Below are 24,114 nucleotides of genomic sequence, written 5' to 3'. Positions count from 1 at the left end.
TTAATAATCTCCACCTTCAGGAATGCCGTTATAGCTCTCCTGATATTGATAAACGATTTTGCCAATTGTAGACATCACACCAAAAGTGTGATATTTTCACCCGCACAAGCAAATAAATAGCCCATCATCGCCCAATTTTGCCTCCCACCCCCGCACACAACACAAGTCCATAATCGATACCATTTGAATGGGAAATTAAAGATTAGAGGCCATTCCAATTTAGAGAGATATATTTTCCCCCCGACCACACTAAAGCCACGGGTTCATAATTGCCTCGACATTGATCAATCAATCGACGTTATCTTCTCTCTTTTTTTCTCTCTCTCTCTACTCAACTCCACAGCACAGCAAAAAGTCCCCACCGGCTTCGTCGGAGGCATGTCGGCCACATCGGTCCGTCTCGCAGAACTCGCTGGCCGATGGCAGCGAAGATCACCGCTTCATGGAGGTTCCCGTTCCGGCGGTGGGCGTTCTGGAGGCGCCAGCCGGCGTGGGAAAAGACGTCGACCTCAGTCCGGCGGTCGTGAAGGCCGGCGTCAAGGTGAAGGGCCAACAGCAGCGCGAAAACAGCCTCCGGAACACGTTCGGTTGGGCGCGCATCGACGTGCTGACCATGCTGGTCGTGTGCATCTTCCTGGCCTCGTTCTGCTTCTCGGCGGTCGTCGAAGCGCTGCAGACGTTGTCCCACATTCACCACCAGGACGCGATGCACTTTCCGATTCCGGTGTTGATCTTGGGCGCGCTGGGGATCGTCCTGAACGGGTTCTGCTACCTGTTGATCGGAGGGTACACGTACCACCAGGGCAGCTTCCTGTACATAACTTCCAGTGGGAACGTCGTGCTGGACCGGGTGGTGTCCGGCGATGGCATTAGAAAAGGCGAGCGGCGGCTGTCCGGGTCGCGAAAGCACGTGGCCGGCATGAACTACGATGTGCCCAAGCGACAGAGCGTCCGCGAGATGATGCGAGATGTGTGCAGTGAGTTTAAAACTGCGAAAACAAAAACAGTGTCTAAGAAATTCCTTTTTGCTTGTCTTCCATAGGTACGGTCTTTGTGATTATCTGCTCGATGATTGTGCACTACACCAACGAGGACGAGGACACGTCCAAGTTTGTCGATCCGCTGTGCTCGATTCTGTCCTGCGTGGTGCTGATGACGCTGAGCTATCCGTACAGTAAGTTTTGTTTATTTCCTCTATGACAACACCGTTTTATCGGAATAATATTTAGCGTACTTTCCTCGTCTTGCTTGAGTTTCTTGCTTGGATTTGCATTGAAGTCACTCACATTGAGTAACCATGCGTCTCCATTAAATTATTGCCATCAGAATTTGTTCTATGGAGTCACTTGGTGGCTTAGCCGTAAAGTACTTGGTAATAAGACTTGGAAAAGAAGATTTTCTCGGCATTACTTTAGATTTGCACAATTGTTTTAGTTGATTGTATTACACAAGCTCTTGTAACATATTTTCTGGAGAAGACTTGTCAAACCAGATAAAACAAATATTAAAAAAAAAAATAAAGTCGTCTATTCTTTATTATTTAATTTAAAAAGACAAATCTTAAAATCGGGCTTCGTCAGTGACATGAAATCATTTTTTAGTGGATTATTTTTTTCTGTAATGTGACATTTTTAGATTTTATACAAGGGGTGGGTAAAAAAACTAAAAACCTTTCGTAATTTCTGAATAACAAAAACAATTTAAATAACATTGTAAAACTTTTAACGTAGAATTGTTCTTAGATAGTTTCCCAACATTTTCCCAAAATATATGTGTGTGTGTGTGTGGTCCAATCCAATACCCGCTAGCCAGTAGCGATATTATGAGAAAGTATAGTTTGTATCAGGCCCAACATTTTCCCAAAATATGGTACTAAAAATGATGCTCAAAACATTATGCGGCTAGGTGTTTTGATTTTCCTACAGTCATGCCTCGGTTTAGCATCGCATTTGGGGGATGCAAAACTGAGGCGTGCATAACTGAAGCACAAAGCTTATGGGATTTGGCTATAATCCTAAGAAAAATAATCCAAACTTTAAAAACAATGTGTTTTCGAATCGGGATGATATCAGCTATCCATTGCAACTATAATTACATGAAAATTTTCACAACAATACATATTTTTCCTGTATTTATAAAATGCATTTTTTTTTTGAAAAAAAAACATCTCAAGATCATTGTTTTTGCAATATGGGTATCAAATGATCGGGATTTTTTTCATACAGTTCGGAAGATTTTTTTTTAAATGCGCAAAAAAATAAAAAATATATAAAAATTGAAATTACAAGCCTACAAACTACGAAAAAAACGTGTAATTTTCGGTCAAATTTGATGCATCAAATAACTGGAGCGTCAAATTAGACGTATAATTGTGTCAAAAAACCCGGGAAATTACACGACCCAAAATTATCCAAGGTCGTGTAAAATTACATTAAACGCCGTTTGGTTGAAACTTATTCTTATAGGAATCTTAAAATTTCTTATTGGATGAATAAAAACGTGGTTATATTATCTAAAATCAATATTTATTTTTATTGAAGCACATTTCAATTAATCACATCATTTTCACTAACAGCGCAAAATTTTCATCTTTTGTTTTTGTCCTGTCTGCCTTGTGGTTTTTGTCCACTGCCATTCTTTCGGAATGCCTTTTGTACCGAGGCGATCATCTCGCGGGAGGAATCATCAAGGTGTCAGCTGAAGGGAACTCACTATTTGTTTTAGCATGTTTTCACTATTTGCTCACTATCCACTCCGGAAACATCGGAACAGCAGCTTGCCGGAAATTTTTTACTTAGCTCTTCGCGGCGGTTTTGCGAATTCCACAACCTAAATCAAACGAAACGGATAACGACAAAAATGTTTAAAGTCTGTCTCATCATATCAAAAAAGATTAAACTTACCTCTAACAATGATTTGATGGCAAATTCTGACCAGAAAAGGTACAAAATTTATGAAAATTAACGAAAATTCTACTGCGAAAATATTCTTTGCGGCAGCACACATGTTTTTCGTTTTGACGTTTCTCCACTCTGACAAGCGTGTAGTGGGCAAGGCGCGTGGAATTGGGTTTCATTTGATGTACAATATTACATCAAAATTGATGCTCTAGTTATGTGCATCAGATTAAGCATAAAATTGGGTTATTTATGATGTAATTTTAGGTTTCGCATAATGTCAAATCCAATAGAAATTTTATCAATTTACGTCAAAATAAACATAATTTTACAGCGAAAACACGTTTACATGATTTAATAATAGGTGCAATCAAGGATTACGCCAAATGTAAAATTCATTTTTTTTAGTGTGTAGGTTTCAACATTTGGATAAAAAAAGTGTTTTAAAATGCTTTTTACAGGCGTACAGTTGCTTTCCAATCATTAGTTTTGAAAATATCGAGGTATCGACGAATTTTTTTTCCCCAAAAAAATTTTTTTGTGGGACTGTACATTGGTATTTCATGAAAATTTAAAATGTTTCAAAGGAGTTCAAACATGCTAAATATGATTATAAACGCGGGAGAATGCATTTTAACTGGTTTTCAGCTGGTTAAACTTTAACATTTTGAAGTTTTTCGAAAAAATATTTTTTTGCCTCTAATTTTTCAGGCCAACTTTGAAGGGGGGGGGGGGCGACATAAAATTTGAAAAATATTTGCAACGGCCTAAGTACTTTCGAAAAAATTATCAAAATTTCAGTTTTTTTACAATATGGGTGTCAAATGATCGGGATTTTTTCATACATTTCTATAATAATAACTAGGCTTAGTGATTTTTCACGCTCGAAAATTGCAAATTTCACGGGGACCACAATTTCAAAACACCAAATTTCACGCAAATTTCGCGGAACTTTAAAAATGTTCAAATGACTCTGAAAATCCTATGTCTAATATTCTCCTAATTTTCAAAAAAAAAATCCTCCTGGTTTAGGTGGGGCTCTACACATATTTTGAAACAAAATGTAGGGCACGCGTATTCTCATTTGCTGAACTGCCCTTTTAATATTCGACTAATAAAGCTTAAATGTTTTCGCTAATTTGCTTCTGTTATATCATTTTACTTTTTATTGAATTTAATATCAAAGCAAAGTTTTACAATCTTCTATGGTCAAAATGAATAAAATAATTTAAATTTTCTGTGACATTTAGCCAATTAAACATATTTTTTAAGGGGTTTATCTCACTTTTCAAAAACTAAATTTAACAATTTGTAAAAATAATATCATGTTTAACAAAATTTAAATTTTTATTCTAAATGAGAAAGGAAAACAAAAAAAAATATTTTTTAACTTTCACGAATCCACCGAAATAAACAAATAGTGTTAAAATTAAACAGGCCCAAAATGAAAATTTGATATGTTTTTAAAATATGATTCCAAAGAAAAAAAAAAGAATTAAGCTTAAAATAAAAGGAAATTTTAAGCCTAATTCTTTTAATTTCTTCCAAAACTCAACCATTCAAATAAAATAGTAGTAAAATTTTTAATACAACGAATGAAAATAAATTTTGCTGGTTTAAAAAACTCAAATACTGAATATTTCTTCAAATAGTTCGTATCAACTTGACATACATGTATATTCAAGCTTTTAATTGAAAACTAACAATATTTAATGAAATTGTCTCTGAAATATTGGATGAAATATTTATTAAGTTATTGTTGGTATTTAAAAAAAAGGATTTGAGAAAATTGATAAATTTCACGAAATCGTCAAAAATTACTAACCCTATATTAGTATACTATAGGCAATCAACCATTCAAATTTGATTAAAATGGGCAGTGTTGGAATTCGAGCGAAAAGAAGGTAAGCATTTCTCGCTCGCGAGCAAGGGAGCGAACTTGTAGTACTTTTCTCTTCTCGCTCGCGCTCGCATTTTCGTTCGCGTTCTCGCTCTCGCCGCGAGCGCCTCGTGCTAGCCGTTCGTCCCAAGCTAGCAATTTGTTTATCAGGCTTATGAAGGCGAACCAGGCGATGGTATAGAGGTGTGACTTCAATCGATGTGTTGTTTTTTTTTCGTTTCTAACACGTTTAACTTCTCGCGAACGGGCAATTCTGGCTCGCGAGCTCTCTCGAGAGAGGAATTTTTCTCGCGAGAGCGTGGAAACACCAACACTGAAAATGGGGTCGCAGAAAATAAAATTTGATGTTAAAAGTGAGAAAATAATGTTTTTTTTTTTTCAATTATCCGAAGGTCCATACAAACATATTTTTTTCTAAAATACGTAGTTTTGTGAAAATTTTGAGTGTTTAAAAAAAATATTACTTTTAAAATGTATGAAAAAATCCGGATACCCATATTGGAATAACAATAATTTTTGATATATTTTTTTTTTTTGAGAATCATTGCATTTTCATCAACATACTGGAAAAATACGTATTATGTGAAAATTTTCATGTAATTATAGCTGCAATGGACAGCTGACATAGATGTTTAGTTTAATAATAAGTCTGTTATGCTCTTTAGCTCAAAAGTTGGCATTTTTCTTCACCAAAAAAATTTAAAATAATCAAAGGGGTAAAGTTTGTTGAAATGTACAGAAAAAAAGATTTTTTTTAAACGGGGCAACTAAAAAAATGAAGTTAAATAAAAATGTACATTTTACTTAAAGGTTTTACTCGTTTTGGCTGATTGTTAGAAAGATATGAAAACAAATTTTGAATCATATTTGACTTATCAGATGAGTGATGAGCTTAATTAGAAATATCTGTAATTTTGAGTTTTGAACGATGGAGCTTGATGAGTGATGTTCAATCCTTCTCCATTTAAAATAGATACACTGAAATACATAAAAGTATCAAATTCCTAAATTCTAGGAATTTTGCCTCCTTTTCTTATTGAGTAATCCAAAAAACCCAATTACTAAATAAGGAAAGGAGCCAAAATTCCTAGAATTTAGGAATTTGGTACTTTTATTTCAGTGTAGAATTTATTGTATTTTATTGAGATTATAATAACAAAATACATTATTTCTTGTCTTCCAGTGAAGGAATCTGGCATGATCCTGCTGCAGACCATCCCGGACACGATCGACATCGAGATCTTCGAGCGCACGATGCTCAAAACCTTCCCGGACATCGTGAGCGTGCACGATCTGCACATCTGGCAGCTCAGCTCGAACAAGTACGTCTCGACGGCGCACGTGATCTTCGAGAACCCCAAGGTTAGGGGATGTTCTGCTGGTTTAAACTTTGAAAAACCATGCTAATTTCTTGATGTTTCCTTTCCAGGTCTACTCCGTGATTAACGACCAGCTGATTGACTTTTTCCACGACATGGGCATCAACCAGGTCACGATCCAGCCGGAATTCGCCTCCAAGCAGCCGGTTCTGCCTCTGTTGGCCGCTCCCCCGGTGAGTGCGACCAGCGCCCAGGACACCGCCGCGGTCAAGGACACGTGTCTGATGCAGTGCCGCGGTGCGGGTTGTCTCGATCGGCACTGCTGCAATCGTATCGTGGACAAGGACCAAGCGAAAAAGTCCGACCAGTTGACGGCCGTCGTGACGAGTGGTCACTCGTCCTGCCATGGCCACTCCCACTCCCACCCGGAAGGATCGGAGCAGATTCCGATGGAAGTGCAGAAGCCGGCTCCGGATGTTCCCCCAACCGACTCAGTGTTAAAAGAGAGCAAGGAAGAAGAATCAAGCCCAGCTGAAATCCACGTGACCTCCTCCTCCTGCGCCACCACAAGCGAATGTGGCCACACCCACTAGAGTGAACTCTGCCCCCAGGTTTGAAAGCAAAACACAGGGTTGTCTCCTAGTACAAAATCAGCAAGACTGAACGCAATGCTTTTCGAAAAGCTAAATTTTACCCCTCCCCCCACAAAGTCCACTTGTTAACGGTCAGTCGAGATTTTACGAAGTGTGTTTCGTAGAAAGTCAAACGTTAAAATTTAAACGCTTAACGATTAAAAAATTTGTAAGAGACGAGTGTTGTTAAGAAAAAAACCAATAATAAATTGTGATAACTTTTACTTTCGCCAGCCGGAAGTAAGCCATATTACAACTACCCGCAAAACTACCAATACCATACTGCTTGAGTGTCGACGAGTAAGAAAAATACATTAATATTACGTTACGTTACGTTTTTCTTTGAGTGAATATAACAAGCGATTAATTTTAACGCAAAGATTCTAATCGAGTTGATTACGATTGTACGAACGATTTTAACAAAAAAAAAAGTCTTTATGTTTTGCATTTCTTCCAGCAGTAACATAGTGAGTAAGTTAAAGTGAAAATAAAAAATAAATAAATGCATGCAAAAATTTACACGTAGTTATTCAATTTGGTAGAATTGAAAGAAAATTAATATTATAATGTAAATATATGTATAGGAACCACTTTTAACATTTACACATATTCTTTTCTTTTATAATTTTGACAAAAAATGGCATTTGAAATATTTTCAGCATATAGCCACTTCGTGCATTTAAATTTTCCTACGCTTTTTTCGGAATACTAGAGTTTTGGAAAGGAAAACTACTGGTTTTTTTCAACAAGTGTTGTTTCGCCAAATTGCCAAAATCCTCTAAATTAAATCGTCTAAATGGCTTTGGTAATGAGAAACTATTGAAACTTTTATTTTCTGAAAGATTAGTTTCAGTTAAAAACAAATAATATTTGATCAAGGTTTAAGAATATTCATATAGCTTTGTATAACATAATAATGTACCTGAGCATCGCAGAACGGGGTTTCTCTTCTTTCCATTTCAGCTAACAGCTATCTTCTGTTTATTTTGTTGCACTGATTTTCTAAAACGGCTTCTGTTTACTATCCTCCATTTGATTTCGATTTTACTCATTTGATTCTTTTATTTCTCAACGCTTTTCCACTCTATTTTACCAATTGATGCTGCTGTAACAAACTGTCTGCTTTCTTTTAATTTGGCAGCGATGTCAATTTTGTTTATCATGTGCCTTTTCTTTATTGAGCAATTCCAGCTCAAATCAGGAATTATTCTGGTACTTTTGTACCCGACCCTCTCCGATTTCAATGAAACTTTTTAGACATGTTATCCTAGGCCTATATAAGCCATTTTTGTGTATATGGAGCCAATAGTACTCGAAAATAACATTTGAGAAGGGCGTAAGGTATTTAATTGAATGTAAGGGCTTACAGATATAAGCTAAATTACATTGTTAATAACTGAAAAGGGAATATTTTTTCCAGTGTGGTAGAAACCTGGTTAGTAAATTAGCTTACGTAAATATCAAAACAAGTCAAATCAAAAAGCTGTCACAGGCAAACTTATGGGAAATTGGACGAGCTTTCCGGTAAAAATATTTACGAGACTGAAAAACCAAGTCTGTCATATAGAAATTGCCAAAAACCATCAAAAAACCCATTTTTTCATCATTTTTATTTTTAAAACCGCTATATCTTCCCAAGGATTGGACATAGGACAATGGTCAATATGGAGACTTTTATGTAAAATTGTCTGGGAAATCGATTCTCACTATGGGTTTTTAAAAATTTTGACGATAAGACCACTTTTCAAAAAAACAGTTTTAGTAAATGATTTTTGTATTTTTTTAGGAGGGACATACCATCCTGCATTTTTCGTCAGTCTTTTGGTAACATTTTCGGCTATTTCCTCAAAAAATTTTAACAAAAAAAAATCGTGAAAACACCTTTAAATTTAAGTTTTAGACTTAAAAATCGAAAAATCTCATAGAAGTGGCGTGTATTTTTGTTTCAGTGTATTTTTTTCAGAAAGCCCGTCCAATTTCCTACAAGTTTGTCTTTGACCACTTTTTGATACGACGCAACGGCTTCGAGATACAGTAATTTTTAAATTGCAAAATACAAAAAAAATTAAATACCTTACGCCCTTCTCAAATGTTATTTTCGAGTACTATTGGCTCCATATAAACAAAAATGGCTTATATAAGCCTAGGATAACATGTCTAAAAAGTTTCATTGAAATCGGAGAGGGTCGGGTACAAAAGTACCAGAAAAAATCCTGATTTGAGCTGGAATGTGTTGTTGCTGACTCAGAGCAAGGGTGAGATGTAGGTGTAAGGGCAGTGCGTGTTCGTCGGGAACCTAGTGCATATGATCGGTCAAGGCCCGTTCTTACACTGAAAATTGCGAATTGCGAATTGCGAAAATAGGGCTTCATATTTCAATTTAAGTTGAACAATTTTCAAAATAAAATTTTAGAAAAGTGCTTTTTCATGTTTGATATTTCAAAATTAAGTTATACAACGATTTTTAATTTTGTATTTTTGGCCATCCCTATAAATTATGACGATAAAAGGTTATAATCCCAGAGTACATAAACCTCGTATAAGAGCGCCTCGTATATGCAACTTTGCATATACGAGTCATTCCACCTGATTCGGTTTTGTCGCAAGAGTTGCATATGCGAGGTACAGGGCTTATGGGATTTTGGCTATATGGGAGACATGGGCTATATTTTTATAAAAAATCAACTAAACTATACAAATTTATAGTGTTTTGGAATCGTTATGAAGTCAGCTTTACAGCTACACCAAATTTACATGGTTTACGATGTTCTAGATCATCCGAAACTTCGTCAAGTTAAGGTCTATGTGTTCAACGCCGTACAAGTATGAGTTAGGCGATTTGACTGTGGTTTTTGACCACAGATCATATCCGGATAGCCTCAGGGAGGTTCAAGAACTAGTCTACCGGTATGTGGTGATGTTCTGGGTCTTCTGTAGAGTCCCGGGAGGTACGTCCGATGGGTCTACCGCCGTAACACGGCAGAGGTCGGTGTTTTTTGACCTCAGATCATATCCAGATAGCCTCAGGGAGGTTCAGGGACTAGTCTACCGATATGTGGAAATGTTCTGGGTCTTCTGTGGAGTCCCGGGAGCTACGCCTGAAGGGTCTACCGCCGTAACAAGGCAGAGGTCGATGGTTTTTGGCGTTAGATTATATCCAGATAGACTCAGGGAGGTTCAGGGACTAGTCTACCGATATGTGGAGATGTTCTGGGTCTTCTATAGAGTCCCGGGAGTTACGACCGACGGGTCTACCGCCGTAACAAAGCAGAGGTCGATGGTTTTTGACCTTAGATAATATCCAAATAGCCTCAGGGAGGTTCAGGGACTAGTCTACCGATATGTGGAAATGTTCTGGGTCTTCTGTGGAGTCCCGGGAGCTACGCCTGAAGGGTCTACCGCCGTAACAAGGCAGAGGTCGATGGTTTTTGGCCTTAGATTATATCCAGATAGACTCAGGGAGGTTCAGGGACTAGTCTACCGATATGTAGAGATGTTCTGGGTCTTCTATAGAGTCCCGGGAGTTACGACCGATGGGTCTACCGCCGTAACAAAGCAGAGGTCGATGGTTTTTGACCTTAGATAATATCCAGATAGCCTCAGGGAGGTTCAGGGACTAGTCTACCGATATGTGGTGATGTTCTGGGTCTTCTGTAGAGTCCCGGGAGCTACGTCCGATGGGTCTACCGACGTAACAAGGCAGAGGTCTGTGGTTTTTTGATCTCAGATCAAATTCGGATAGCCTTAGGGAGGTTCAGGGACTAGTCTACCGATATGTGGTGATGTTTTGGGTCTCCTGTAGAGTCCCCGGGAATTACGGCCGATGGGTCTACCACCGTAACAAGATAGAGGTCGGAGGTTTTCGACCTCAGATCATATTCAGATAGCATCAGGGTGGTTCAGGGACTAGTCTACCGATGTGTGGTAATATTCTGGGTCTTCTGTAGAGTCCCGGAGGTAACGGTCAATGGGTCTACAGCCGTAACTAGTCTACCGATATGTGGTGATGTTCTGGGTGTTTTGTAAGATTTCGGGAGCTACGGCCGTTGGGTCTACCACCGTAACAAGATAGAGGTCGGAGGTTTTGACCTCAGATCATATCCGGATAGCCTCAGGGAGGTTATAGGGCTAGTCTACCGATGTGATAGGTCTTTTGTAAGATCTTGGGAGTTACGGCCGATGGGTCTACCGCCGTAACAAGATATAGGTCGGTGGTTTTTGATCTCAGATCATATCCGAATAGCCTCAGGGCCGTTACTTCCGGGACTCTACAGAAGACCCAAAAGATCATAACACATCGGTAAACTAGTCCCTGAACCGTCCTGAGGCTATCCGGATATGATCTAAGATCAAAATCCAGTGACCTCTGCCTTATTTCGGTGGTAGACCCATTGACCGTAATCCCGGGACTCTACAGAAGACCCAGAACATCACAACACATCGGTAGACTAGTCCCTGAACCTTCCTGAGGCTATCCGGATATGATCTGAGGTCAAAATCCACCGACCTCTGCCTAGTTACGGCGGTAGACCCATTGACCGTAGCTCCCGGGACTTAACAGAATACCCAGCACATTAACAGAAGTCGGTAGACTAGTCTCTGAACCACCTTGAGGCTATCCGGATATGAACTGAGGTCGAAAACCTCCGACCTCTATCTTGTTGCGGTGGTAGAGCCATCGGCCGTTACTCTTGGGACTCTACAGAAGACCCAAAAAATGACCACACATCGATAGACTAGTCCCTGAACCACCCTGAGGCTATCCGAATATGATCTGAGGTCAAAAACTTCTGACCTATATCTTGTTACGGTGGTAGACCCATCGGCCGTAACTCCCGGGACTCTACAGGAGACCCAAAACATCACCACATATCGGTAGACTAGTTCCTGAACCTCCCTGAGGCTATCTGGATATTATCTAAGGTCAAAAACCATCGACCTCTGCTTTGTTACGGCGGTAGACCCGTCGGTCGTAACTCCCGGGGCTCTATAGAAGACCCAGAACATCTCCACATATCGGTAGACTAGTCCCTGAACCTCCCTGAGGCTATCTGGATATGATCTAAGGCCAAAAACCATCGACCTCTGCCGTGTTACGGCGGTAGACCCTTCAGGCGTAGCTCCCGGGACTCCACAGAAGACTCAGAACATCACCACATACCGGTAGACTAGTCCTGAACCTCCTGAGGCTATCCGGATATGATCTGAGGTCAAAAACCACCGACCTCTGCCGTGTTACGGCGGTAGACCCATCGGACGTACCTTCAGGGACTCTACAGAAGACCCAGAACATCACCACATATCGGTAGACTAGTCCCTGAACCTCCCTGAGGTTATCCGGATATGACCTGTGGTCAAAAACCACAGTCAAATCGCCTACCTCATACTTGTACGGCGTTGAACACATAGGCCTTAACTTGACGAAGTTTCGGATGACCTAGAACATCGTAAACCATGTAAATTTGGTGTAGCTGTAAAGCTGACTTCATAACGATTCCAAAACACTATAAATTTGTATGGTTTAGTTGATTTTTTATAAAAATATAGCCCATGTCTCCCATATAGCCAAAATCCCATAAGCCCTGTACCTCGCATATGCGTGCTTCGCATAAGAAACCCCCATATGAGGTGCATATGCGAGGTTTAACTGTATTTTTTCAAAACAACCTATAAATCATGGGTTTCCGATGCAGATAGGATCTTTTGAAGTTTAATCTAGAATTAAGACTTAACAGAAAAAAAGGTACACGTAAAAAAATCTGTCCATTTAAATATTGATAATTTGAATTTTATTAGAACAACTCAATTTTGGACAAGTTGAATTCGTTCATTCGAATGCATTTCTACTCGAATTAGCGAATCTGCTCTGTAGTGAATTGCCTTACACAATGTATTTATTTTTTTATATTTCATCAGCACCATTTTGGCCACTTTGAATTTATAAATTCTCAGTAACTTTAGCGAAGTTTAAGGGTCTCACTCAAGCTTGACAAGCAAAAATAATATGTAGGCACAAGAAAAACATTTTTTTGTAATTCGATTATCCGTAGGGACATTTTTTAATGGGGTTCAGATAATCGAGTCTGCTTATTAAAATCAGGCTTGATTTTTTAAATGTTTTGTTCACGTGATCATAATTAAACTGTCCTTTTTTTATTATTTCTAAAAAAAAAAATACTACGTTCTTTTCATATGAATTAAATGCATAAGAATATATTATTATTTGTAAAAGTTCAGTACGTTAGTAATAAAATAAGAAAAACGTCGAGATTCAACACCAGAAATCTAAAAAAAAACAAATCTCTCAATACCGCTTATAATACGACGCCGGCAGCTGAAAGTGCACCTGCTTCCGTCCTGTTCCCTGCGGTGCACCGCTCGATCCCGGTGCCGCCACGTCCATACGCCTTTGGTACGGCTCATTGCTTTGCGGCGAAGCTGCCTCCACCGCCCTTTGATTCAGCAACGACTCGGGCCGCCGCAGGGGACTCGTCACCGTCACCATCGACTCGTCCTGGAAGGAGCGGTTCGCTTTGAGGCAGTTTAGCTGGCGGAATGACCACAGCGAGGAACCGGGCCGATGAGCCTTCGGGGATTTTTGTGGACTGGCCGTTTTGCGGCGCAACAACCAGAGGTAGTCGTCTTCGGGGTCCAGGCGTTGGATGTGCTTTTTGCTGGAAGGTTTTTTGGGAATTTGTTAGTTTATTTGGATTTGGTTGGAAGTTTGAAAAATTACCGCATCGGCTTCCGGTTGCTGGACAACTTGCGTAGTGTCTTTCGACACTGGACGTGCAGTTCGATGGCGTCACGGACGGTCTGATACCAGCTTCGGCTCTCTTCTGGGTTATCCGAGGAGAAGATTGTCCCGTCGCCGCTGCAGCTGATCTTGAAGTTTCCGCTGAACATTTCGAGAATTTTGCACTTTTTCAGAGGGAAAATGCAGCAACAGTCCAGCCCATTTTCTGTGAACAGATGATTCTGATCTTTGATCATTCGGCAATAGATGAACAAATCGGACATCAGAATGCAATACTTCTTCGAGGTGCTACCATCGGTTTTCAGCTTCCGAAGGACGCCCTCTTTAAGAATCTTCCTACCAGGTTTAACGATTCCCAGCGATTTGTTCGTAAACGAGTTCTGAATCGTTATCAATCGCTGGGTATTTTCAAAGTCCTCCACGACGGAGTTTATATGCGAGACGGATTGCTCGACGAGCTGAATTGACTCCTGCAGTTGTTTGTATGATCCGTCCGACGGACTCGTGTACAGGAGAACCTGTTGCAACAGCAACTTGTACCGCGGAATACGTTGAATCGGCGTAATCAACAGCGAAATCAGCTTGGTCTGTACTTCGGGACGACACTCGGCATTCGTAACGAACCGCTTCATGGCCGCATTCTTCTGCATCAGGTTCTGCAGCGTGCAAAGCGAGTTCCGATAGTCGAACGCATAAACCGAATAAAGCTTGAAAAACGGCCCCAAATTCATAAAAGCCCGCACCACGTTGTCCAGATCGTCGTCCAGCTTCTTCAGCAGCTCCTGGCTCAAATTGTAGATGGTCTCGAGCTGGCCAAAGATTTGTCCGTGCTCCCGTTCAAGAATCAACCCGTTTGACTTGAGCGGAACCACGAAGTAATTGATCAGCAGATCCAACTGCTTGAGGTAGCTCAGCTCGGAGGTTCGAATCTCCTGGATGGCCTGCAGCCGCAGCTGGGACCGTTTGTCCTCTTCGTTGTGCGTTGGGGTACCCGGAGTTGGACTACCCGGAACCGTTGGTGAGCTAAAGTTAAACTTTTTCATGTCTACAAAAAAAATCATGTTAATCATGTTTTTAACAAATAAATTAAGATCGAGCCACTCACTTCTAATGGACCGGGACCGGTTGTGCTGGACGTTCTGGGACTTGAGGGCGGCCATCAGCTCACTTCTCATGTTCTCCGGCATCAGCGGCTTTAGCTGCTTCTGGGCAAGATAGTCCGGTCGGTTCTCCATTGTAGCGGGTCTTTTTTTTTCTCGAACACTTTACGCAGCAAATTAAAATTGATCCATTTAACACTTGGAATAAATTAAAAATCTGGATTTTCTAACGTTCAACCGCGGAACCGCGGAGGCCAGATGGTAAACAAAAATAACGACGGTATCTGTCAAAAGATATCGAAATCTGCGAGCGCGCAAAATAGGGTTGGCAGCGTTGTCAGTCCCAGAGAGGGGAAACTGGTACTTTTCGTCGAATTTTGTTTCGACGAATATGGATTATACGGTCACCGAGTACGTTTATATTCAGAAATACTGCATAAATTAAAGGTTAAATTAATAACATTGCAAGGGTATAAAAATTCAGGATTTTTTTTTCAAATGATCTACCTATATATAAATATTTATTTTTGCTTTATCAATAAATTTAAAAACATAGCAAAATCTAAGGTTTACAGAGAAAAACTTTAATTTAAAAAAACTAGCTCTAGAATTCTAGTAAATTTAAAAATAAAACATTAGACTCAAAATATTTATGAGTCTCCTACGTTTGGCGAAGATTCGGAAGTAGAGCCCAGTCACGAAATATTCTAGCAGAGCTGGTTCTGTCATAATCCTGCTAGAACGGTAGAACATTTCTGCTAGAATGCTGTAAGAATATCCAACTCTGTAAGAACTCTGTTAGAATCCTTCTAGAACGTCCTGACTGGGAGCGACCATTTTCCAGGAGTTACAAATTTCCCGGGAAACGGGAAATTTTCAGCAAATTTACCGGGAATTTTTTTTGAAAATAGTCCTGATCTTGGTTCTGATTAAGATTTTGCAATAGAATTGTATAAGACCACGACATTATTGGTTAAAATAAATGTTAAGATCATTTAACAGCGCCATATTTTTTTTAAATTATAAAATTTTAAAATTCTAAAGTTCTAAAGTTCTAAAGTTCAAAAGTTCAAAAGTTCAAAAGTTCAAAAGTTCAAAAGTTCAAAAATTCTATAGTTCAAAAGTTCAAAAATTCTAAAATTCTTAAATTTTTAAATTTTTGAATTCTAAATTTCTAAAATTCTAAAATTCTAAAATTCTAAAATTCTAAAATTCTAAAATTCTAAAATTCTAAAATTCAAAAATTCAAAAATTCAAAAATTCAAAAATTCAAAAATTCAAAAATTCAAAAATTCAAAAATTCAAAAATTCAAAAATTCAAAAATTCAAAAATTCAAAAATTCAAAAATTCAAAAATTCAAAAATTCAAAAATTCAAAAATTCAAAAATTCAAAAATTCAAAAATTCAAAAATTCAAAAATTCAAAAATTCAAAAATTCAAAAATTCTAAAATTCTAAAATTCTAAAATTCTAAAATTCTAAAATTCTAAAATTCTAAAATTCTAAAATTCTAAAATTCTAAAATTTTAAAATTTTAGAATTCTAAAATTCTAAAATTCTAAAATTCTAAAATTCTAAAATTCTAAAATTCTAAAATTCTAAAATTCTAAAATTCTAAAATTCTAAAATTCTAAAATTCTAAAATTCTAAAATTCTAAAATTCTAAAATTCTAAAATTTTAAAATTCTAAAATTCTAAAATTCTAAAATTCTAAAATTCTAAAATTCTAAAATTCTAAAATTCTAAAATTCTAAAATTCTAAAATTCTAAAATTCTAAAATTCTAAAATTCTAAAATTCTAAAATTCTAAAATTCTAAAATTCTAAAATTCTAAAATTCTAAAATTCTAAAATTCTAAAATTCTAAAATTCTAAAATTCTAAAATTCTAAAATTCTAAAATTCTAAAATTCTAAAATTCTAAAATTCTAAAATTCTAAAATTCTAAAATTCTAAAATTCTAAAATTCTAAAATTCTAAAATTCTAAAATTCTAAAATTCAAAATTCAAAATTCAAAAATTCAAAAATTCAAAAATTCAAAAATTCAAAAATTCAAAAATTCAAAATTCTAAAATTCTAAAATTCTAAAATTCTAAAATTCTAAAATTCTAAAATTCTAAAATTCTAAAATTCTAAAATTCTAAAATTCTAAAATTCTAAAATTCTAAAATTCTAAAATTCTAAAATTCTAAAATTCTAAAATTCTAAAATTCTAAAATTCTAAAATTCTAAAATTCTAAAATTCTAAAATTCTAAAATTCTAAAATTCTAAAATTCTAAAATTCTAAAATTCTAAAATTCTAAAATTCTAAAATTCTAAAATTCTAAAATTCTAAAATTCTAAAATTCTAAAATTCTAAAATTCTAAAATTCTAAAATTCTAAAATTCTAAAATTCTAAAATTCTAAAATTCTAAAATTCTAAAATTCTAAAATTCTAAAATTCTAAAATTCTAAAATTCTAAAATTCTAAAATTCTAAAATTCTAAAATTCTAATATTCTAAAATTCTAAAATTCTAAAATTCTAAAATTCTAAAATTCTAAAATTCTAAAATTCTTAAATTCTTAAATTCTAAAATTCTAAAATTCTAAAATTCTAAAATTCTACAATTCTAAAATTCTAAAAATCAGAAATTCACTTCCATTTGAGCAGTTTTTGCTTTTTTCTACAATGTATTCCTTATGAAAGAACTGTCATGTCAACTGTCACTCGAATTTGGTGGTCCATTCTACAAAATGATATGCAATGGTGCTGCAAAACTGAAAATCGAGAGTTTTTTTTTAAAGGTCCTATAAACATATGAAACACAATAGTAGTACTGACGAACTGACGTGCCACCCCATACATTTTTATGAGATAATTCTGACCGCAAATTCTTCAGCGAACACCAACTCCATCTACCTCCAGGTTCGCTGAACTAATTCTCTCTCCCACACGTGTTTTTGATATTGCGACTCTGCTTCAATTTGTAATCTGCGTCGTTTCAGAAGAGTATGCGCTCAGAACGATTTTGGAACACGCTGTTTGTTTCGGCGAAAGCGTGTGTTAGTTTATGCTGACTTCAACAATACATTGCATGTAAACATTGGCGCGAAGCGAAAGAAGAGAGCTAGTGAAGAGAGGGAAGAGAGAAAAATCGGTTGACAGATTGTTCGCTAGAAGCAAAAACGTCAAACAAGAAGAAGACAACTGCGGTCAAAAGTGGTTTGCTCGTGGCACGTCAGTTCGTCAGTGATAGTAGGACAATAATAGGACCTTTTCAAAACAAAAAAAAAAAACTCTAGAAATTTTCTAGGCAATTTCGAAAGGATAAAAAAGTAGACCCAACAAAATAGGCCAAAAGACGAAATGGCTCAAATGGTGAAAAAGTATTAATCGAGCACCCGCAGTCGAGCAGTTTTTGACAGTTCGCATTGTAGAAAAAAGCAAAAACTGCTCGAATGGAAGTGCTCCATTGATTGAAATTCTTCTCTTCGAACTGGATTATCTGGATAGGAAGTCCAGTATGCTGCTAGACAAAACCCCGCTTTGCTCTGTAAAGGAAATCTGAGATTGTTAATTAGATATTTGAAGCCAATAAAAAATAATGATTATTCGTAAAAAAACTTATTGAAACTTCCCATTCTACGAAACGCCATTCGAGGAAAAGTTCCACACCCCATCAGTGTAAAAAGTGACCTTCCAAACCCCGCCACCAGATCGCGCTGGTATCACTCGTTGTTTCAGGATTCTCCACCAGAGGCCCAGACGGCGCCATCTTCTTCCGGCCAGTTGTCAATCTTTCGCGTTCTTTTTCCGGCAAACTCGCTCGGTCGAACACATTTCGGTGCGAGCAGTGCAGAGTTTTTTCCCGTTTTAGCCACAATGGTCGTAAGTGTCCGCGTTCAATTTTGGCCCGTTGCGTAGTGCTCGGTTCGCTGGTTGCAGCAAGTGTCGATTTGTGGCCAAGTTCGGACGATTTCCGAGGAAAATTGATGATAATTTTTGAGCCACTTTCGGAGTGTGATGAATTTTTGGGCTTTGACGTTTCTGCAACCAGCGAGTCGTCGCAGCAAGCCGTGTTTACAAATCGTGTCGCAATGGATGGCCTGGATGTGGCCTTGTGGAATCGACTCCAGATTAATGAGGAACCGTTTTTTTTGTGGTGTTTTCTTTTTAGAACCTACGCCAGCGAAAGAAGACCAGGAAGCTACGTGGTCATGTCAGCCACGGACACGGTCGTATTGGTGAGTTGATCTGGTTTGTTGTCAAATGATTTTTGTTGAGGTTAGAATTTTCTGGTTCCGCGATCCGTCGGAACATCGCGAAGGGGGTTTTTGAGTGTATTTTTAGGTTTCTTCCCGGCGAAGAGGACAGTTGTTAAGATGAAGAAGAATCATTTATCCATGAAGAATTGAAGAAGATTTGAGAGCACGAGATTCCAGTTTGACGATCAATGAAAAGAGTCAAAATAGTAATGTCACAGACATAACCAGAATGGCGTAGAACTACGTGGAAAACAAATCGTAGTTCAGTGTTTTGTTAGCCATTTTAATGATGATAATGTGTACGGGCGGTCTAAAGGCATTCTGTGTACTTTTTTATGCCACAAACCATGTTGATCGTACATTTCTGATCCAAATTCCAAACCTCAACAAACTTCCAAATTTGTAGATCATAGATTTGTTTACTAATCAATTTATTACTCACCAGGCAAGCACCGCAAGCATCCCGGAGGTCGCGGTAACGCCGGTGGCATGCACCACCACCGGATAAACTACGACAAGTACCATCCCGGATACTTCGGCAAGGTCGGTATGCGAAACTTCCACCTGAACCGCAACCACCAGTACTGCCCCACGCTCAACCTGACCAAGCTGTGGGCTCTGGTCGGCGAGGACAAGCGCATCGAGTGCAAGAAGGACGCTACCAAGGTGCCGGTTGTGGATCTGGTCAAATTCGTAAGTATCCTTCAGAGATAGCTTGTTTGTTCCCCCTTTTCATGATGATAGTTATGTACGGGCGGTCAGAAGGCATTCTGTGTACTTTTTCATGCCACCAAATCCTGTTGATCGTACATTACTGACTGTAAATGGACCAACAAACTGTCGAAACGCTTTCCAGAAGCAACCTCTAACAAGCTGTTTTCCACCTTTCACAGGGTTACTTCAAACTGCTCGGTACCGGCCACATCCCCAAGCAGCCGATCATCGTGAAGGCCAAGTTCTTCTCGCGCAACGCCGAGCGCAAGATCAAGCTGGCTGGCGGAGCCTGCATCCTGAGGGCGTAAAAAACATTCGTTTTTCTCTATTAAGGCTGCGTAACAAATAATGTGAAATGTTTTCGTCTTGTGTGATGAAACCCGGATGTGCATCCCGCTGGGAAATATACACGGTTAAAAGGTTGAACGCAACACGAAATGGTACGAGTTTTATTTCTTGTGTTTGGTTGAGAAATTCTTTTGAATAAACCCTTGAGAGACTCATATTATTCCTAACCAGATTGACCCTGATAGCATAGAGACAATTCGATAAGCCACCTACGAGAATCGATGAGCACATCCGATCGCTGCAAGCTGTGCCACATATCCATGTCACGCTTACCATGAAATACTTCGAGTCAAGGCACTCGTTCAGGGCGGCGGATTCATTTCCTGCTACAGTGGAAAAGCAAATGGATGGAACTGTCACCACTACTAAGGTTACCTGAATTTGATAAAGTGGTGCAGCGGAACATAAAGGTTTAGTCGATGAGGATCGAGAACTTCTTTTAGTCGGATTTCAACATTTTTTAAGCTTGAGCTTCAGTGTTTAATGAAAACTCGAATGCAACCGATGAAGCTGTTAGATTTTCTAAAATCAAAAGTCAATGCCTTGCGATTTGGCATCAATAATCTTGTTGATGTCAGTTATGTTAACATTTAGAGTTTCTGGGGAATTAATGATCTAGCATCAACATTTGTGCATTCTAGATACGAGAAGTTCACGTCCGTTTTAGAGAAGTAATTATTCGGTGGCCAATTTTTTTTCCCAGGTACTTGAGGTTTACGTTTGGGAAGCGTTTGTTTTACCAGAACTTCCATGAATTATGACAATCTTGCAAAAACTTATTCATAACCGCTATTGAATGTTTAACAGAAAAAGGCTGATACAATTTTGAATCGATAGTTGCCAAATTAGTTTCGTTACGATTTTTTTTAACGAAACTCAGGTTGGCAAACCAGGTTTTTTGTTGTTTTCCATGAGCGTGCCCGATTGATTGTCTGTTTATCATTAATTTTGTTTCATTTTTTTTATTTCAGTATTTAACTATCTGTCAACAAAGGCAGTGAAATCCCGGTCGGTTCCCTTGAAATTTGGAATCAGGAATTGAACTTAAAATATGAAGAAAAAACCTTTAGGTGGGTGGGATTCGAACTCACACCCTTTGGATTGATGGTCTGGGACGCTAACCAGTCGGCCATCATGGAGTTAATGCTCTAGAACTGAATTGATCCGTAGTGGCGAAATAATGTCACAAGGTATAACATATCAATCCATTATATAACTACTAACACCGTCTCAAAACAGCCCAGGGCCATCTCATATACTCATGAACTGGACGAGGGAGTCGTGGATTGCCTGGCCCGAGTCATCTGCATTACCGATCTTTGTCCGTACAATTTCAGAAGAAATCGTTAGCCAGAGAAAGGTATTCGCTTCAAAGGTTCTTGAGATATATGGTGGTTACTAATCGAACCGTCTCAGTTGAAATATACTGTGGTCATGGCCAAGTCCTGCCAAGGCGGGGGTTCAAATACATACATACATACATACATACATCTGTCAACAAAGGCAGTGAAGTTAAATTATCAAAATCTATTTGAAAATCAAAATCAAACCCATTGTGGTTTTACAAAGTGTCATTGTTCTCTGAAAATCAATGTTAATCATTGTTAACAAAAAATGTCAAAAATTTAAGCTCAGTTTTAAGACCGAATTGTTAAGCAATTCTCTAGGATTAAAAAATAAACGATGTTTTTTTCAGCAACTAATGTCGCTTCACATTTAAATAGTACGCTGAAAGCATTGTTGGAATTCGAGCGAGAAGAAGGAAAGCATTTCTCGCTCGCGAACGAGGGAGAGACCTTGTAGTACTTTTCTCTTCTCGCTCACGCTCGCATTTTCGTTCGCGTTCTCGCTCTCGCCGCGAGCGCTCGCGAGCGCCTTGTGCTAGCCGTTCGCCCCAAGCTAGAAAATGGTTTATCAGGCTTATAAATACGAACCAGGCGATGGTATAGAGGTGTAACTTCAATCGCTGTGTTGTTTTTTGTTCGTTTCTAACACGTTCAACTTCTCGCGAACGGGCAATTCTGGCTCGCGAGAAAGCCCGTTCGCGAGCGGAGGAGAGCACGAGCAATCGGTGAGTTTCTCTCGGCAGCTCGAGACTCGCGGCGAGAACTCGAGAGAGAGAAAATTTTCTCTCGAGAGCGCAATAATACCAACACTGGCTGAAAGCTCATCTAAAAAAAACCTCAATTACCGAATGTGAAAACCTTTATTTTTTATTTTTTGAGGGTTATTTTTTCGATATTTTACAAAAATCACTATGCGCCATCCACAAAAAAATGTGAAGGCTTTCCATGGAATGATTTCGTAATTGCTACCATGAAATTTTGTGGAAACATTGTACATTCTACCATGTTTGCGTTTACTTTTACCAAAAAGCCACAGTTAATATAACAAGCAGCCGTGGTGATTATTGCATTCGATCGTAATTTCTCGACTCATGATTGAGATTTCTCGATTGTAATTTGTCGATGGTAAGTCGTAATTTGTCGATGGTAGATTGAGATCATTCGATCGAAATTTCTCGATCTACATACCATCGACAAATTACGACCGACGATCGAGAAAATCTCAATATGGGTTCGAAGCTCGAAAAATTCATTTTTTTTGCAAAATTTCTAAATTTTCTAAAAAGTTCAAAAATTTTAAAAAATTTCTGAATTAAAAAATTTAAAAAAATTTGAAGTTTTTAAAATTTCCGAAAATTTCAAAAAAAAAATATTTAAAAATTTCAAAAATTTCAAAATATTTAAGAGTTTTAAAAACATTTAAAAAATTTACAAAATTTCTAAAAAAATTAAAAATCTTAAAAAAAATTTAAATTTTTAAAATTTTCAAAAATTGTAAAATATTCAATAATTTCAAAAGTTTCAAAAATTTTAAAAAATTTAAAAGTTTTAAAAACATTTAAAAATTTGGCAGAATTTCGAAAGTTTCTAAAAAAATTTAAATTTTTAAAATTTCAAAAAAAAATTAAAATGTTTAATAAATTTTCAAAAAATTCAAAAGTTTTAAAAATATATAAAAATTTACAAAAATTCTAATAAAATCTGAAATTTTAAAAAATTTGAAATTTTTAAGATTTCCAAAAATTTCAAAAATTTTAAAGTAGGGGAAATCTACCCTTTCCAATCAAACACCTATCTTCGTCATATGGAGAGTTTGATGCTCGATTAAAGCTCCAAAAATACTATTTGGGCTATAAACTTACCAGCAACAGCACCGCCTCGAGTAAGCACTCAAATGTATGCCACTTACTGGCCAAAAAGATCACATTTAATGCACTTTTGATCATAATTTGTATTTTGCGAGACCACTTCTCATCATTTTGTTGGCACACACAGTGACACACACGAGAATCCCTCAAACGCTTAATGAATATCGCCAAAATTACCTTTTCACTTTCGCTTACTTTTTCACGGCGCTTAAGATATGAAATTGCTTCCAACTACCGGCAACATGTTCTTTTGATCATTAGTAAGGCACTCACTTGAAGAATAATCCCGAAAAATGTAATAAATTAGCAAGCGCCATCAAAAACAAACGCGCCAAGTCGTTTGACGTTTCAATTTTCACTTTGCATTCCACTCGAAGGCTGAAGAAAACCGAGCGAGAGACGAAGGCAAAAAAGAACAAAGGCTGGCCGTCAACACCACCAGCAGCACAGCCAGCGATGCCAGGAAACTTTCCCTATAAATGCCACTTTTCGTGAGTGTTCGTTTGAACTGTAAGCGCAATTGACAACACTCGACAGAGTGTTGGAAGAAAAAAGAACTAAGCCGACATTAGAAAAATGGGCGTGGCCCAATGCATTCGCCTCGATTAGAATACCCTTGGGAATTTTTTTTTGTTAAATGCTTGGTAAAGAAATAGAATAACTTTTAGTGAAAGTGAAAATAAACAGAAATGTTCACAAAAACTTGCTCTACTCGTTGGTGTACTTGGTTTTAGTAAAATTCAAGGGAGACTCTAGATTATCCAGCATCATTCAAACACGACCGCTTATTAGGATTAAAATGGGTAGATTTCCCCTATTTAAAAATTTCTAAAAAAATTTAAAAGTTTTAAAAACATTTGAAAATTTTTAAAAAGTTCTAAAATTTCTAAAAAAATCAATTTTTTTTAAAAAATTGAAATTTTTAAAATTTCCAAGAGTTTCAGAAATTTTAATAATTTCAAAATTTTTGAAATATTTAAAACTTC

The 24,114-nt window shown here is 37.6% G+C and overlaps 3 protein-coding genes and 1 long non-coding RNA gene across 4 annotated transcripts; 2 read left to right on the top strand and 2 right to left on the bottom strand.

Annotated features, from left to right (window-relative positions):
• Window positions 1-321: 321 nt before the first annotated feature.
• On the top strand, window positions 322-7,267 carry LOC119767600 (zinc transporter 10-like). The gene is made up of 4 exons (XM_038256526.1): window positions 322-977; window positions 1,043-1,174; window positions 5,981-6,159; window positions 6,227-7,267. Exons 1-4 carry the CDS (start codon window positions 443-445, stop codon window positions 6,707-6,709), a joined length of 1,329 nt encoding a protein of 442 aa, XP_038112454.1. The 5' UTR covers window positions 322-442; the 3' UTR covers window positions 6,710-7,267.
• On the bottom strand, window positions 2,504-2,971 carry LOC119767601. The gene is made up of 2 exons (XR_005277610.1): window positions 2,904-2,971; window positions 2,504-2,829 (listed from the first exon to the last, which is right to left on the bottom strand). It is a non-coding gene; the product is annotated as an uncharacterized LOC119767601 (long non-coding RNA).
• A 5,642-nt stretch (window positions 7,268-12,909) lies between the features above and the next one.
• On the bottom strand, window positions 12,910-14,883 carry LOC6048572 (putative protein tag-52). Its single transcript, XM_001865440.2, has 3 exons — window positions 14,611-14,883; window positions 13,485-14,550; window positions 12,910-13,422 (listed from the first exon to the last, which is right to left on the bottom strand). The coding sequence occupies exons 1-3, from the start codon at window positions 14,738-14,740 to the stop codon at window positions 13,053-13,055; spliced, it is 1,566 nt and encodes a 521-aa protein (XP_001865475.2). The 5' UTR covers window positions 14,741-14,883; the 3' UTR covers window positions 12,910-13,052.
• Window positions 14,884-18,365: 3,482 nt separating this feature from the next.
• Window positions 18,366-20,004, top strand: LOC6048573 (60S ribosomal protein L27a). The gene is made up of 4 exons (XM_001865441.2): window positions 18,366-18,475; window positions 18,765-18,831; window positions 19,298-19,545; window positions 19,746-20,004. The coding sequence occupies exons 1-4, from the start codon at window positions 18,470-18,472 to the stop codon at window positions 19,872-19,874; spliced, it is 450 nt and encodes a 149-aa protein (XP_001865476.1). The 5' UTR covers window positions 18,366-18,469; the 3' UTR covers window positions 19,875-20,004.
• Window positions 20,005-24,114: the final 4,110 nt, after the last annotated feature.

The sequence above is a fragment of the Culex quinquefasciatus genome, chromosome 2 (genome assembly GCF_015732765.1).
Source record: "Culex quinquefasciatus strain JHB chromosome 2, VPISU_Cqui_1.0_pri_paternal, whole genome shotgun sequence".
In the NCBI taxonomy this organism is placed as follows: Eukaryota; Metazoa; Arthropoda; class Insecta; order Diptera; family Culicidae; genus Culex; species Culex quinquefasciatus.
Note: the sequence above shows the minus strand (reverse complement) of the source record. Positions and strands in the feature narration are given on the sequence as shown.

Coding starts and splice junctions, on each gene's coding strand:
- LOC119767600 (XM_038256526.1), top strand. CDS start 443: ATGGAGGTTCCCGTTCCGGCGGTGGGCGTTCTGGAGGCGCCAGCCGGC. Junction 1,175..5,980: donor GACGCTGAGCTATCCGTACA/GTAAGTTTTGTT, acceptor CTTGTCTTCCAG/TGAAGGAATCTGGCATGATC. Junction 6,160..6,226: donor TGATCTTCGAGAACCCCAAG/GTTAGGGGATGT, acceptor TTTCCTTTCCAG/GTCTACTCCGTGATTAACGA.
- LOC6048572 (XM_001865440.2), bottom strand. CDS start 14,740: ATGGAGAACCGACCGGACTATCTTGCCCAGAAGCAGCTAAAGCCGCTG. Junction 14,551..14,610: donor CCGGTCCCGGTCCATTAGAA/GTGAGTGGCTCG, acceptor TTTTTTTTGTAG/ACATGAAAAAGTTTAACTTT. Junction 13,423..13,484: donor AGCAACCGGAAGCCGATGCG/GTAATTTTTCAA, acceptor AAAACCTTCCAG/CAAAAAGCACATCCAACGCC.
- LOC6048573 (XM_001865441.2), top strand. Junction 18,832..19,297: donor CCACGGACACGGTCGTATTG/GTGAGTTGATCT, acceptor ATTACTCACCAG/GCAAGCACCGCAAGCATCCC. Junction 19,546..19,745: donor TTGTGGATCTGGTCAAATTC/GTAAGTATCCTT, acceptor CACCTTTCACAG/GGTTACTTCAAACTGCTCGG.